The 16,035-nt window shown below is 50.0% G+C and overlaps 1 protein-coding gene across 29 annotated transcripts in view; it reads left to right on the top strand.

Moving 5' to 3' along the window:
* KIF1B (kinesin family member 1B) overlaps positions 1–13,263 on the top strand; it is a 145,780-nt gene extending 132,517 nt beyond the window's left edge. For all 29 annotated transcript variants that reach the window (XM_023258093.2, XM_023258095.2, XM_023258096.2 and 26 more), the window contains 8 exons: positions 958–1,103; positions 1,290–1,529; positions 2,640–2,711; positions 4,987–5,108; positions 7,153–7,302; positions 7,653–7,845; positions 8,054–8,172; positions 8,819–13,263. In XM_023258093.2, the coding sequence (XP_023113861.1) occupies positions 958–1,103; positions 1,290–1,529; positions 2,640–2,711; positions 4,987–5,108; positions 7,153–7,302; positions 7,653–7,845; positions 8,054–8,172; positions 8,819–8,861 (1,085 nt within the window). In that variant the 3' untranslated portion in view covers positions 8,862–13,263. The remainder of the gene's footprint in view (positions 1–957; positions 1,104–1,289; positions 1,530–2,639; positions 2,712–4,986; positions 5,109–7,152; positions 7,303–7,652; positions 7,846–8,053; positions 8,173–8,818) is intronic.
* Positions 13,264–16,035: the final 2,772 nt, after the last annotated feature.

The raw sequence follows: 16,035 nt of genomic DNA on the forward strand, positions 1-16,035 counted from the left end.
CCATTACTTCTCTCTCTGGCTTGGTGGCCTTAAGCAGCCCTTTGCATTTCTAGATTTATAAACCGGTACATGGACAAAAATCAGTGGTTTTAAAAAACATTTGAGGGCGCCTGATGGCTCAGTCGGTTAAGCATCTGACTCTTGATTTCGGCTCAGGTCATGATCTCTCAGTCTCGTGAGTTCGAGTCCCACATCGGGCTCTGCGTCGGCAGCACGGAGCCTGCTTGGGATTCTCTTTCTCTCTCCCTCCCTGTCTGTCTGCCCCTCCCGCACTCACACTGTCTCTGTCTCAAAATAAATAAGTAAACTTAAAAATGAACAAATAAATAACATTTGATTAAGGTGAGCTTGAATCATTTTAGAGAACATATACGGGAAAAGGTCAGGGCCCACAGTTAAGATGTAGATTAAAAAAAGACTTTGAGCGTGAATCCAAGTCCCAATAGTAGCTATTGACGGTGTCCAGATATTTCCTTGAGAAATTTTTTTTTTAAGTAACGTAAGTTTGTATCTTCGATATGTAAGAACAGTATATTTTTAGAAATTAATGGGAAATGATGGGCCTCAAGCCATCTGCCATCTGCCATCCTAACTGAGCTCCTGAATGTGGGGTGTGTGGGGGGAGTACGGGGATGGTCCTTTCCTACTTTCTTCGTATGCATGTATTTGGAACCATAGGGTACAATTTGATCTTTCTGTATTTTCATGTAACATAACAACTTGGGCATTTTCTCAGGTTGTGTTACAGTCGCCCTAATTATTGAAGAATACAAAACTCAGTTTTAAAAGAGGTTCAGAGAATTGCTTTGGGGAAAAGGGGTGAATTATTATTAATAAAATCCCAGGTATCTTGACTAAGTGTCTTAGTTTGCCATGTATGTGAGTTATTAGTGTGTTTTGAGCTAAAAATGGAATCAGATTTTTCTCTGAATAAAAGACTTTGTCCTCTTGCCCCAGGCATGCAGAGAAGGAGAAGAAAAATCTTGGATACGTCAGTGGCCTATGTGCGGGGAGAAGAGAACTTAGCAGGCTGGCGGCCCCGCGGGGACAGCCTCATCCTTGAGCACCAGTGGGAGTTGGAGAAGCTGGAGCTCCTTCACGAGGTATCCGAGGGCAGGAGCTGCTCAGATGAACTTTTGGGCACAACTCCCAAAGTGTGGGTCACATGCTCACCTTCTCTACGTGATCCTGGCTTTTCAGCTTTCGATCGTGGTAGAGGCACAATATTTCGCTTATGAAGATCTTAATGAGCTTTGCGTTCGCTGAGGCCATTGTGTTGATCTTCTTAGGTGGAGAAAACTCGCCACTTCCTGCTGCTGCGTGAGAGACTTGGTGACAGCATCCCCAAATCCCTGAGTGACTCACTGTCCCCCAGCCTCAGCAGTGGGACCCTCAGCACCTCCACCAGCATCTCCTCTCAGATCTCTACCACCACCTTTGAAAGTGCCATCACCCCCAGCGAGAGCAGCGGCTACGACTCCACGGACATCGAAAGCCTGGTGGATCGAGAGAAGGAGCTGGCTACCAAGGTGTGACTCCCTTTCTCTTTGCTGAGCATTTTCCCCCGTGAGACCCCGTGGGCCAGCTGGAGTTTTCATTTTCCACCACCTTTGAGGGCCTCTGTTTCGAGGCCTGTGCTAGCTGGGAAGGTAGAATAAGACTCAGTTTCTACGCGTACTGAGCTCCCAGGGAACCGGATGACAAGTATGTGATAGAGGTGTGTGTCTGGAACCTGGGGCAGCCAGAGGAGGGGCCTCCGCGGGCTGGCACCGGTGAGCTGACCTTGAAAGTCTGCGCCAGAGGGAGCCAAGTGTGCTGTACCGTCAGCGCTGGGGAATCATGCGGGCGATGTGGGCAGAGGCAGGAGATGGAGTCGGAGACATGGGACAGGACCAGACCTGGCAGGGTCTGTGGACTGGAATAGAGTTTAGAGGGTCCTGGGGTGATGCGGAAATATTTTAAGCAGGTATTCATGTTTTAGGAAGACTCCGTGGCAGCAATAAAGAAGGTGGGTTTGTGGTGACAAGAGACTAGAGGCACAAAGAGCTCGTTAGCATGGTGATCCAGGTGATCCAGATAGAGACGGTGCGGGTCTCAGCTGAGGCCAGAGGCCGCAGGGTGAGGAGGAAGAGCAGTCACGGAAGAGACACCGGGGAGGTGGAATCAGCCCCCCTTGTCGCCTGGGTGGGGTGGGAGAGGGCAGAGGGGTCGTCGAGGATGACTCCCAGGCATATGGAGCCTGGGCAACTGGCCAACAGTGGAATGGAGAAATGGTGGGGGCCGGGGTGGGGGGTGTCAATAACCGAATGGCCTTCTAGTTGGCTTAAGAAAATACTTCCATCCAGAAGTCTCCACGCCTTCTAGTACGGGGACAAGTCGGAAGGGGAGCTGTTGCTCTAAACTGTGGTGGTGGCAGCCATTCATTTTTGTGGTCCTGAGAATGGCTTTTTTAATCCACTGAGTTTATCTTTGTTAGACGTATGCCAGGCTTCCCTTGCTGTATTCGTATTTAATTTCTGGAGCTGTTCGGTCAGCACCTGAGCCCCACTGTGTGTCTTAGGCCTGTTACTTTCTCTTCCTGCCTTGCATCCAGGGCTTCATTTAACCACTGAAACTTACACGTGCCTTTCTGTCCCCAGTGCCTGCAACTTCTCACGCACACTTTCAACCGGGAATTCAGCCAGCTGCATGGCAGCATCAGTGACTGTAAGGTGAGCTCAGATCTCCTCTCCAGGTCTCCCTGCTTTTAGGTGCCTTCAGATGGGGGTAGCATCGTGTTTGAGGATGTAGGACATATCTTCATTTTTTAGAGTCAGAACACTGACTTTTGAAGATACGAGTACTCCCCGGTGTCTCTTAGGGTGCTAATCAGATGGGAAACGTTTTGGCTTTTCCCCAAATCCCTCAGGGAAGATCCTATAGGGGCTGGTACGTCACTGCAAGACAGGACACTAGAGGTCCTGAGGTTCTTGGTGGCATAATGTTGTTGCTTTTGACAAAGAGTGAGGTGAACACTTTAAAGAGCCTCTCCAGCATCCACTCTGTTCTAGTTACTTTGACCTTTTTTGCTGTTCCTTAGACATGCCAGCTTCATTCCTGCCTATAGCAGATCTTTACACCCTCGCTGTCCCTTCCCTTGGAATAGTCTTCTTCCAGATGTTCCCATGATAGGCTCCCTTATCTTTTTCATCTTTCTGCTCAGATATCGACTCCTTAGCCACCCTATGTAAAGCCAACAGCTCCCGAAACTTTCTGACCTCTTTCCTTGGTTTATTTTTTGCTGTAGCACTTACCGCTATCTGACATTTTCTTTATTGAAGTACAATTGACATACAGTGTTATATTAGCTTCAGGTGTACAACTTAGTGATTGAATAATTCTGTACATCACTCAGTGCTCACCATGATTATAATAAGTACAGGCCCCATCTGTCACTATAGGATATCATTACGGCATCATTGACTGTATTCTCTGTGCTGTACTTGTCATCTCTGTGACTTATTTATTTTACTTATTAAAAAAAAATTTGGGGGGGGGCGCCTGGGTGGCTCAGTCGGTTAAGCGTCCCACTTCAGCTCAGGTCATGATCTCACAGGCCGTGAGTTCGAGCCCCATGTCGGGCTCTGTGCTGACAGCTCAGAGCCTAGAGCCTGCTTCAGATTCTGTGTCTCCCTCTCTCTGCCCCTCCCCTGCTCATGCTCTGTCTCTCTCTGTCTCAAAAATAAGTAAAAACATTAAAAAATAAAAATTAAAAAAAATTTTTTAATCTCTATTTTTTAAGAGAGAGGCAGAGTGCAAGCAGGGGAGGGGACACAGAGAGGGAAACACAGAATCCAAAGCAGCCTCCAGGCTCTGAGCCATCAGCACAGAGCCCGACGCAGGGTTCGAATCCATGAACCCTGACATCATGACCTGAGCTGAAGTTGCATGCTTAACCAACTAAGCCACCCAGGCGCCCGTTTATTTATTTTTTTTAATGTTTGTTTATTTTTGAGAGAGAGACAGAGAGTGTGCGCCCTGGGGAGGGGCAGAGAGAGAGGGAGACAAAAAATCCGAAGCAGGTTCCAGGCTCTGAGCTGTCAGCACAGAGCCCGATGTGGGGGTCCCAACCTGTGAACCGCAGGATCATGACCTGAGCCGAAGTTGGATGCTCAACCGACTGAGCCACCCAGGCGCCCTTATTTATTGTATAACTGGAAGCCTGTACCTCTTAATCCCCGTCATCTGTTTCACCCGTCCCCTCACCCACCTCCCCCCATTTTGTTCTCTGTATTTAAGAGTCCGTTTGTTTTGTTTTTTGTTTTTTAGGTCCACGTATAAGTCAAATTGCATGGTATTTGTCTTTCTCTGTCGTATTTCCCTTAGCATAGTACCCTCCAGGTCCATCCATCTTGTCACAAATGGCAAGATGTCGTTCATTTTTATGGAGTGCATTGTGTATATACTGCATTGTGTATACGTACAATGTCTTCTTTACCCGTTCATCTACTGACAGACACTTGAGTTGCTTCCATATCTTGGCTAGTGTAGATAATGCTACAGTGAGCAGAGGCGTGCATATATCTTTTTGAATTAGTGTTTTCATTTTCCTTGGGTAAATAGTCAGTAGTAGAACCACTGGATCCTAGGACTACCTGACACTTCTCAGAGTGTTCGTGGATTTGTTTGTTGTCTGCCTTCTCCACTTAGAATGGAAGCGCCAGCAGGGCGGGGCCTCCGCCATATTCTTAGAATAGTGCCTGTTGTTCTAAGTGCTGGGCTCCTAGAGACAGGGTCATTTACTGAATGCAGGAGGACAGTCACAAAATAAAAAGCCAGCCTTGCCTCTTTTGTAAATGATTCCTGTTATGACACTCAGGCCATACCGTATTTGTAAGTCTTAAAAAAAATACGTACATATATATACATCTATATCACAGCTCCTCGCTGCAGGGGCGTTCTGTTTTCCCAGCAGAATCTCACTCGCTGTCTTGTGTTTGCCTCCAGCTGTCTGATATCTCTCCTATCGGACGGGATCCATCCGTGTCCAGCTTCAGCAGCGCCACCCTCACTCCCTCCTCCACCTGCCCTTCTCTGGTAGAAGCTCGGAGCAACTCTCAGGAGCAGAAGTAAGTACCCTCGTTTGCTTTTAAAAAAATAAATAAGGGGTTCCTGGGTGGCTCGGTTGATTAAGTATCTGACTTGGGCTCAGGTCGTGATCTCACAGCTCACGAGTTCGAGCCCCGCATGGGGCTCTGTGCTGATAGCTCAGAGCCTAGAGCCTGCTTCAGATTCTGTGTCTCCCTCTCTCTCTGGCCCTACCCCATTCACACTCTGTCTCTCTCTCTCTCCCACTGTCTCCTCTCTCAAAAATAAATAAACATTAAAAAAAAATTTTTTTAGGGGCGCCTGGGTGGCTCAGTCAGTTGCATATCCGACCTCGGCTCAGGTCATGATCTCGCAGTTCATGGGTTCGAGGCCCACATCAGGCTCTGTGCTGACAACTCAGAGCCTGGAGCCTGTTTCAGATTCTGTGTCTCCTCCTCTCTCTGCCCCTGCAGAGAGAATAATTAAACATTTAGAAAATAAGTATATAAACGTTTAAAAAAATTTTTTTTGATAAAAAAAATGAAAGGGGTGCCTGGCTGGCTCAGTTGGTGGAGGATATAACTCTTGATCTCGGGGTCGTGAGTTTGAGCCCCACATTGGTAGTAGAGACTACTAAAAATAAATAAATATAAACCTAAAAAATAAATAAATAAAAAGCAAGTATCCAGACTTCACTGAGAGAAGCTAATTTAAGAACCAGGGGAAGTTCCAGCCTTCCTAGAGCTCAGTGGTGCTCAGCTGAGGGCAGGACCATCCCTCTCGGCAGTACTCAGAAGGATGTGGGAGCCTTTTCTGGATATCCCAGTCCTGGGGAGACGCTCCTGCTCCTTCTCACATCAGGCCCCGGCAGCTTTCTGCACAAAAACCTTTGGTTCCTCTTCTGAATCCCTCTCTGCTCATTTTGGCCTTCCGTGCCCACCCTTGCCAGGCTCCTGAATCTTATCAGACAGAGGAAGCCTCATCGTGGGGAAAAGCAGTTTGAAACTACTTTGGAAAAAGTATTTTGATGACACAGTGGAACGTGTTGGTAACAACAATAGAGACAAATGTAGTCTAGATTCTGTGAATCGTCACTGTAATCACTTGTTTGCAACTCACCATCAAACTCCTATGCCCGTCTCCGTTCACTGTGCTCACCTGTCAGAGAGCCCTCCTGGTACCGTCCAGCTGCCTGCCCTGTCACACCAGCACTGCCACAGTTGACCGTGGCAGAGAAAGTAACACAACCAGGCAATTTAATTAAATTGAGGATGTCATCAACTATAACACATTGTTTTACGTGCCACTGAGAGAGAAAAAGCACTGCTACCTAAAATGTGACCCGTCGTCAGCTGTAAGGTGCATCCCGACTCGAGAAGTGGTGAAGTGTTCAGAAATTTTAGAATTGGTGGAATTCACATCATTAGGCTAGGCTGCTCTGCGATGACAAGTCACAGTGCAGAGCACAGGAAGTCCTCCCGTAACTGTCCTGGACCGGGCCAGCTCGGCGCCGCGGCTCTGCTCTGCCGGGTCTTTCTTCCCGCTTGCGTGCTCTCTGCCAGCCCCTTAGAGCAGCGGTTCGCAGATGTTAGTGCACGTCAGCGTCACTGGGGAGGCTTGTTAAAGTGCAGGTGGCTGAACTCCGACCCAGCATTTCTGATTCTGTACATCTGGCTCGGAACCCCGAGACAGAATTTCTACCAAGTTCCCAGGTGAGGTTGATGCCGCCTGTCGGGGACTGCACTTTGAGGACCACTGCCCTAGTTGTGACCTTGGGACTGAATAGAAACATGTAAGGGAATGGAGTTCATGCCCAAGACGCTTCTGTTCGGAGCGCTTCAGAGTAGGAAGAGGGACTGTGTGATTTGCTGGTGGCTTTCGTAGCTTCTGAAGGCTGACCCCAGTTGAATTTGGAACTAACTTCCTAACGGCAGCTTGTCTTCTCAGCCGAGCTCTCTGGAACCGATGTTTGCAAGGCCCCTGCTGTTGAGGGAGGTCTTGTTCCTCCTGGTGAGGGGGTTGTGCACATTACGGATTGACCTTGCTGAAGCTCCTTGTTACCCCTAACCCCTCTCTCTTTTAAAGGACCCCAGAAGCCAATTCCCGGGCCTCCAGTCCCTGCCCAGAATTTGAACAGTTTCAGATTGTCCCAACTGTGGAAACACCCTATTTGGCCCGTGCAGGAAAAAATGAATTTCTCAATCTTGTTCCAGATATTGAAGAAATTAGACCAGGGTGAGTACTGTATTGCCCAGGGATGCCAGGTATAAGAAAGAAATCAGCAGTAACTTACTGTCTGCTCTTGTACGTGAGGTGAATGTTACCGTCTAATGCCGATGGAATCTGGGAGGAGAGAGCTGGGCTGGGATCCCGCTCACCTGTGTCTTGCAAGGCATCTGCTATGGTGCTGCTTTATGCTGTTCTGCAGTATTACTTCAGCGGAGAAGATTCTAGGCCAAAGCGATCTTTTGCCTATTTTGTTCATTATAGGGACTAGGTCCAGGTGAGACATATTTTCATGGTCCTCAGGCCATGATTCCTTTCTTTTTGTGAGAAACTAACCTCTCCTGTACTGTCCTTTTTAGCTCAGTGGTCTCTAAGAAAGGATACCTGCATTTCAAGGAACCGCTTTATAGCAACTGGGCTAAACATTTCGTCGTGGTCCGTCGCCCTTATGTCTTCATCTATAACAGCGACAAAGACCCAGTGGAGCGTGGCATCATTAACCTGTCCACAGCACAGGTGGAATACAGTGAGGACCAGCAGGCCATGGTGAAGGTCAGTCCTGCTCTCTTGGCTTTTTATTGCCACCGTCTGCCCTTCCCTGCTGAGTTCCGAACTCTCTGTTGTGTGCTGTGGCATCTCTCCTATGCGTCCGGTCTCTCTGAACCCTCAATACGAAGTGCTGGGCACCTGTGAATATGGCAGGGTGGTCCCCATTGTCAGCAGCCATCGTAACTTTTCCACTTACCCATGTCTCTTTCAGACACCTAACATCTTTGCTGTATGCACGAAGCATCGTGGGGTCCTTCTACAGGCTCTCAATGACAAAGACATGAACGACTGGTTGTATGCCTTTAACCCACTGCTTGCTGGCACGATACGGTAAGAAGTCCTCATGTTTCCTTCTTCTCCTGGCTTTTGGCCCCAGTGACATCAATGTAAACTGAGAAGGAAGTCTTGTTCCCCAAAAGTAGGTTGAAAATAGAGGAAGGAGGGCAACGTTGAGTGTAGTTGTAAGATGGTGGTGCCTCCTGGTGTCCTGAATGGCTAAGAGGACCTGGTCACATCTGTACCCAGTTAATGCCCTGCTTTGACTTTTTTTTTTAAGATTTATTTTTTTAAAATAATCTCTGCACCTAGCGTGGGGCTTGAACTCACAGCCCCGAGGTCAGGAGTCCCATGCTCCACCCACTGAGCCAGCCAGGCGCCCCTTGACTTTTCGTTCTTAAGGGGTCTGCAGCTGGGGTCCGTGGGACTGAGTCAAGGGAAGGTGGTGAGAACCTTCAAGGTGTCCCAGAATTCCGCCCTGTGATCAAGCCTCTGAGCTTGTGAGGGGCGTGTGTCCGGGGCCCCCAGAATGGGGAAGACCACAGCTTAGCCTGCTTATTCGGGGAGTCTGGAGACCTGGGTCTTGGCTGCCGGAGGGGAGGGCAGAAGCTCAAGGAGGGAACCGCAGAGGAAAGAGACCTGTGAGCAGAAGGTCGTCTGCATCCAGCTTTCTAACCTCCTTTCCCTCTGTCACCCGTAGGTCGAAACTGTCCCGCAGGTGCCCGAGCGAACCGAAGTACTAAGTGACTCTGCCGAGCGCCCTCACTCGCCTTCGAGAGATAAAGTCAGTGTTGCCCCTCACTTCTCTCTCTGATTCTTGACGGCCCCTCTCGTGTGTAAGCCTGTGGCGTAACTGCTTTCCCTCCTGTCAACACTCTTTCTCGCTCTTCTGGTCCCCGTCTCCGTTGCTCTGTATCCTTCTTTGTTCCTGTGCTGAGAATCGTGGTAATAGCACGTGGCCTAACAAAAGGGAGAAAAGCAAACGAACAAACACAAACGACCCAGAGGGGCTCCGGTGAATCTCCGAATTATTTTTTCGTGACTTTTGGCTTCCTTTTGTATGATGGGTCCCCATATGACCACCTGTGATGTCTGTACTGCTGTCTTTGGATATCTTGGTCTGTTTTTTAAGACAACATTAATACCTTTTTTTCTTTTCTCTATTTGTGATAATCACTTTAATTTTGGGGGGTGGCTTCGGAGACTAAGGGAGGAAACATCTGGCATTTTTTTCAACCTAAAAGGAAAAACTTACCTTTTCCCCTTCCCTCTCCTTTTGCCGTTGCTAATCCCTGCATTTTCCATTCAGGGAAAAGGTTGTAGTGAGCTTGGAAATGGCACAGGTGTGTTCTCTGAAATTGGAGCTTCGTTAGAATGTAGCTGTGCGGTTTTCTTTTAGTGGAAGAGAGAAGGGAGGACTTTGTAGCAGGCCTGGAACAGCGGGAAGGGAAAAGCCAAGGTTATTGCCAGCACGGTTGAGAGGACCGCGGGATCTGGCAACAGCTCGTGACGGCGGACGGACGGTAGGGTGAGAGCAGTTCCTCAGAGCAGAATTCCTGTGAACTGTTTTTCTCCCAGAATTTCTCATTTCTCTTCTTGGCATTAGTGCTGGTGGTACAGTTTGGAATTAGTGCAGCGTCCTACACCAGTGATCCACAAGGGGGGAGCGACTCACCTTCTGGGGGTCACTGTTACCACCATAAGTATGGTGACGCCGAGCAGTGACCTTGTGATCCTTGTAGCTCCCTTTGATCGAACAAGCGTAACTTCAAGTGTAGACGCGAAGCCTCCCTCTGACTCCTGGGCATTTTCAATGATCCTTGTCAAGTGGAAAATACTTTCAGTAATGCTTCTGCCCCCTATAATCATAAATACGCAGACATGGCAGGCTTTGCCTTCTGGATCCCAGGATTAAAACCACTCCCTTCCCACCACTAAAACAAAACAAGAGGACATCCGGGGGCAGAGAGGAGGTGCGCCTGAGCCACGGCCCCAGTGGTTGGCTGCTGCATCCGCCTGGCCTCTCCTCCTTGGTCATCTTTGTCGGATGTGGAAGTATTGCCGGAGGAGGAAGGAGGAAGCTCGCTGCTGCCCATCTCCTTCCCTGACGGATCAGGGTCGTCTGCATCCAGAAGCCATCACGGAAGAAGATAGATACTCTTTCTCTTTCAGCTGTCAGTTGAAGTCACGTTTTCTGGGAACGAGCTGGGGAAGAGACGGCCTCCAGGTTACTCCAGCTGCTTTGCCAGTTGACCTGGGGTGTTCTGTACTATCCTTTTTACCTTCCTCACACAAAGCTCTGACCACCCCTCGGGCGCTCAGGAAAGTAGCTGCCCTCTCCCACCTTGTGGGGACTGAGGGCCCCCAGCCGTGAAGTTGCCGACTCTGTGGGGTCCGGCCGACTGTCTGCGTCAGGCGGGACGGGGGCAGGGGCTGGCGCACGGTTGGGGCCGTGGACGAGAGCCGGGCAGCACGCCGGCCACAGACCCTTGCTTCTGACTTCCCGGTTGGGCTCGTCTCTGAGAACAGGTCTCCCGGCTTCGGTACAATTGCCTGGCCAAGGGGAGGAAAAGTGAATCGTGGTGAGCTTAAAAGAAAGGATAGAAATCACAGGCGGTGTGACCTTAGCTGAAAAGTGATCAATAAAAACTCTACAGTAGATTTTTAACTTTTTTCCTCTCCTTAAACATAGGTCATTAACTGTGACGTTACTTGTTTTCTAAGCGGTGTGTGAGATTTTTAATGTAGTTAGAGGTTCCTTCATCGTCTAATGGGCACGGTATGCCCTTCTGGTGTATACGCAAATCCAGGACCTGTCGGTGCTTAGAGACAGCTTCTGGACCGGAATGAAATCCAGTTGCAGGGAAATGAAGATGAAATTGGAAGATGGCTTTTAGTGAAGTCACAGGTGCCACTGCTGTTTGTCACAGAGTCTGACAGAGGGCCCTGGATCTGTGACAGAGGGAGGTGGGGAGGGCTGAGGGAGAGTCAAATCATGTGACAAACTGAAATGACGTTTGGTTTTTCTTCTAACTCAAACAAAACTGGCTTGGAAAGTCTTTGCTTTGGAGGTGTCGGGTATCAAGACAGGTAGGACCGGACCGTTCATAACACCCCCCGGGTAAGAGGGCCTCCCGAGGAGCAGGACGCGTGAGGCCCGCAGGGTCTCAGGCAGGTGTGCTTCCCTCCATCTGAGGACAGCCCTTAGTGGTGGCCCCTTTTCTTCCAGCGGCCCATTTTCAGACTGGAGTTGCAACAGTTTCGGGATTAATGTTCTCTTTCTGGGTAGGTCCATCCCTACTGTGAAGCTGAGAGGGCATTTATGGCAGGAACTACTTACGAGGCTTTAGCTGAAGCCACGGTGGCAGGAAAGTTGATACTTAAGATGATATTAATATTAGTATTTAAGGAAACTACCTTTTAAGTAAGGGGTTTCTTTTGTGGTTTTTTTTTTTCCTAAAGCATTCTTTTAAACAAGCCAAAAAAAAAAAAAAACCAGAAAGAAAAAGCTCTTATGCAAATTAAGGAGAAATGAGTTCCAGTTAGAAGTAATCCTCTCTTCCCCTCCTTCCCCACCCTCCTTTCTCCTGCCAAAGCAAAATTCGGCCTCACAGCCCACACCAAGCTGGGACCCACAGCCTCCTCCCCTCTGTGCCTGCCTGGGGGTCAGCCAGCTCTCGGGCCAGGCCGTGCAGGGCCGGCCAGCCGTGCACACAGCCAGGGGCGTGGGGAAGGGCCACTGCTGGCAGCTTGGGTGGTGGGCGCCCCGATCCCAGCGTCGTTACAGTGCTCGAGCGCTCACTGTGAGGGGAAGGGAAGCGATTCCCACCCCCCCCCCCCCCCACTAAACGACCACTATTGTTTTACTTTTCTTTTCCCTTCAGCTGCATAGAACTTAAACAACTACTCATGTTTTTGATGGATTTCTTTTTTCAGCTCTTTTATGATGAAGGGATAAGGTAAGATCATTGTGCAAGGTCTTTAAGGCTCTAAAATTAAAACGACTTCTCCTGGCACATATTCCAAAGCAAAGACTTTGTTGCCTGCTGCTTGTTCTAATTTACAGGGATATTTAATTTTGTAACGTGTATGTATATTTATAGTGCTGTAATTAATTGCACATTGGACTGGAAAAGAGCGGATGACCCAGGGTGTGGCAGCTATCGGTACTCCCCGTTTCCTCGTGCTGTGTTCCACACGGGTCTCCGGGACGGGATCAGGGCTCGCTCGTTTGTCTATTGGACTCGGGTCCTTCGTTTTTCCTTTGGGTTCCCTTATTAAAATGTGATTGTTAACCTGCTCCTTAAAAGGAAAACACTAATTCTGCTGCTGCTCGTGGAAGGTTTGCTGAATGTATTTTAAACAGGACTCTGGCCCGTACACACTGCAGCTGTCCACTGTGGCCAACGATGATACACCCACGTGTGCGGCCAGACCTTTACTGTATGTAGCAGGAACGTATTGATTTGTGCTTCCTTAGCAAATTGAAATGTCAGCCGAGAGATGATCTGCTGCTGTTGTTCAAAAGGCCATTTATGAAAGTCGTATTTGAACCCCATGAAACCTTAGGAAAGCTTGTGATCGTTTAATGGAAAGAATGAGAATTGATCCAAATTTCACGTTAAAAGCTGTGCTCAGAAGGTCCGAGCTGAGGTTGGTCTCCTCCCAAACCCTGGCTGTTGTGTGTCGTCTCCGTGTGTCCGAGTTCCCTTTTTTCAGGCTGCACATTCTGGCATCTGTTCACCCGAGGAGTCCATCGGCCGGCTCGCGTGCAAGGCGCCACCTCCCGGGGTCTCTCCTCGCCATCCTCGTGCGCTGCAACAGAACCCATGGAGCATACGTGGCCTTTTTGAACCAAGACTTTGCAAACTGATCTCTCCCCAGTAAGGAGTTGAGCACATTAGCAACAATGTACATTATTAATTTCAGATTTTCATTTTCATGTTTTATTATGTAAATATGATCTGATGTTTGGAGCTTGAGTATACAGAATGTAAATATAGTTCTTGTATTTGTACTAATTCTCGTTCTTTTGCTGTATAGCCTTAGATGTGCAATGCAGACATTATCTAACTGTGTATGGTAACCTTGCATCACGGAACTATTAGTGAACGAGGTAAAAATAATAAAGGTACAACCAGTGCATCGGAAGGCTCCTGACATGCATTCATTCTTGCATCCTTTGAAAGGTATTTACTTAAGATTTCTCTTCTGGACTTGCAGAGATCTGACCTTTCTAGGCCAAAAGTTACCATGGTGTGACCAACACGTTCTTTTCTGATCGTTCAAAGTAGGGTTATTAGAGAGCCCGGGGCTGTTTTTTTGGGCCGTTTCCCTGAAAGTGCCTTCCTCCCGAGTGTTGTCTGGGTTCTCCCGAAGCCCCTGTTTGTATACCTACCAATGATTCTGCGGTGGCGGTGTGGTTTTTCTAGAGGGAGAAAGTGAATTGTTCACCCCGTGTGCTTAATTTAACAAATTCCCGTTGGGAGCAGAGCATGAGCAGGGACCCCTGTGCTGGTTGTTCGCGGACAGACAGACAGGGTGGGGAGAAGCAGCGTCCAGGCGGAAGGCAGTGATGCCGTGGTGGGAGGTGATGACTCAGCAGCTAACAGAATGTGCCCTGGCACTCCCGCACCCTTGAGGAAGGACCTTTGTGACGAGTGTGGAATGCGTAACGTCGAGCGCCCAGTGACAGAGCAAATGGCAGCTGAGGGAGGGTGAGGAGGGGTGAGAGGGAGGCTTCCTTTCAGACCACGTGGTCAGAGATGGCCTGTGCTGACAGGCCGCCGGAGCGGACGCCTGAATGAGGGGACACACACGCGTGTGAGCCCTGGGGGCAGCAGTGTGTCCCGTAGGTTCCAAAGACGGCAGGGAGGCTGGTGTGGGCTAAGGGGGGGAGCACCCTGAACCCACGGCACCGGCAAGCAGCCAGGGCCCAGCGAGTGAACTAGGAAGCCAGTGAAGGGCTCGGGGAGAGGAGTCACGTGATCCTTTTTGTTTCCAGAAAACCATTCTAACTGCTGAGTGGGGAGCAGCCAGGGTGGCGTGCGACTAGGGGGCCGGTGGAGGAAGGGAGACCGAATAGGAAATTGTCACCCCGGTGCTCCCGGGGGAGGTGGCGGCCTGGACCCAGGTAGGAGCGGCGAAGGCGGGAGATGTGGTCAGACCCTAACGGTTTGCTGAGGTGACTCGGGACGTGCGCCTGAGCCCAGCCGGCATGCGACTGCCTGAGCTGAAGAAGATTGCGAGAACGGTGGGGGGGGCAGGGCCGAATTAAGGATCTGGCTTCGGTCATGTTCACTTGGAGGTGCCCACGTTCCCACCTGACTGTCCAGTCTCTGAGGCCGTTGGGTCCAGGGCAGAGGAGGGGCCGCAGACGTACGCTTGGGGGTTGTCAGCGTGAGGATGACAGAGAAAGGCGAGAGGCCAAGAGACCGGGGACTGAGTGGCGGGGCCTATGAACCAAGGGTTGGGTCCTGGAGCACCGCGACGAGGAGTCCGGGGCGGGGAAGAGGACGATTCGGCCAAGACGAGGGAAGCGGCCGCGGGGAGAGAGCGGCACGTGGTGACCAGGTTAAGGATGTGTTTGCAGAACCGTGTCCGGTGCAGCTGCCAAGTTAAGGGCAGACAGAGCAGCGACCACAGGTTTCGGCAACAGGGAGGTCTAGGCAGTTTGAGGGAGCCAGAGAATACCGCCGCTGTTTCCCAATTTCAGAGCCAACCAAGAAACGAATAAGGCACGTGGCAGGTCAGTCTTGTTGACGATCAGAGGTGCGATTAGAGAATGTGAGGGTTAGAGGGTCGGCGAGCTTGGACTTAGCGTGCACCAGACTCGCCTGCGATCGCACTAAAACATGGATCCTGGCTGAGTGGGCCTGGGGTGCAGCCTGAAATTCTGCATTTCTTTTCTTTACTTTTTTTTTTTTTGGTTTAAATTTATTTACTTATTTTGAGAGAGAGTGCATGCATGTATGCACAAGCAGGAGAGGGGCAGAGAGAAGGAGAGACAGAATCCCAAGCAGGCTCCACGCTATCAACACAGCTCGATCTGGGGCTCGAACTCAGGAACTGTGAGATCATGACCTGAGCCGAGATCCAGAGTCAGACACTTGTGTCACCCAAGCGCCCCTGACGTTCTGCATTCCCGGTCAGCTTCCAAGGGACAGCAGTGCCACTGTTGTGGGCCCACTGCAAGTCACGGAAGTATGAGGAACAACAGACTGTGTGCTCTGAGGGCAGGTGAGTCTTCTCAGGGGGGAGGCAGCGGCCAGGCTGTCCATGCTTCCCAAACTCAACAATTATCATTTCTCTCCTGGGGGTCTGTGAGGGGCTGGCAGAAGCAGGAATGTTCCAGTAACGGCGCCCATTTCACATGGGAGAAGACGTTACAAGTGCCTCCGCCCTACAAAGGTCGTTGGCGAGGAGAGGGACGTCGTCTTGAGTGGTGCCAAGTAAGCCTACCTGGGGTGGGTTCAGGGGAAAGGTGGGGGAGAAGACGTTGAAATAGTACAGAAAATTCCTGTGGAGATTTGTACTGTAGAGGGGAGAAGGGACAAGAATATGGAGTCCAGGAGAGGTTTGTGTTTTGAAGAAAGGAGAGAGCTTTTTTTTAAAGTTTATTTATTTTTGAGAGAGAGTATGCACGAGTGGGGGGGGGGGGCAGAGAGCGAGGGAGACAGAATCTAAAGCAGGCTCCAGGCTCCAAGCTGTCAGCACAGAGCCTGATGCAGGGCTCGAACCCACGAGCCACAAGATGTGACCTGAGCCAAAGTTGGCTGCTTAACCGACTGAGCCACCCGGATGCCCCAAAGAAAGGAGAAAGCTTTACAGATGTGTGTGTGTGTGTGTGTGTGTGTGTGTGTGTGTGTGTGTGTGTGTGTGCGCGCGCGCGCAGACTGGAATGAGTGAACAGGAAGG

This window comes from Felis catus, chromosome C1 (assembly GCF_018350175.1).
Source record: "Felis catus isolate Fca126 chromosome C1, F.catus_Fca126_mat1.0, whole genome shotgun sequence".
In the NCBI taxonomy this organism is placed as follows: Eukaryota; Metazoa; Chordata; class Mammalia; order Carnivora; family Felidae; genus Felis; species Felis catus.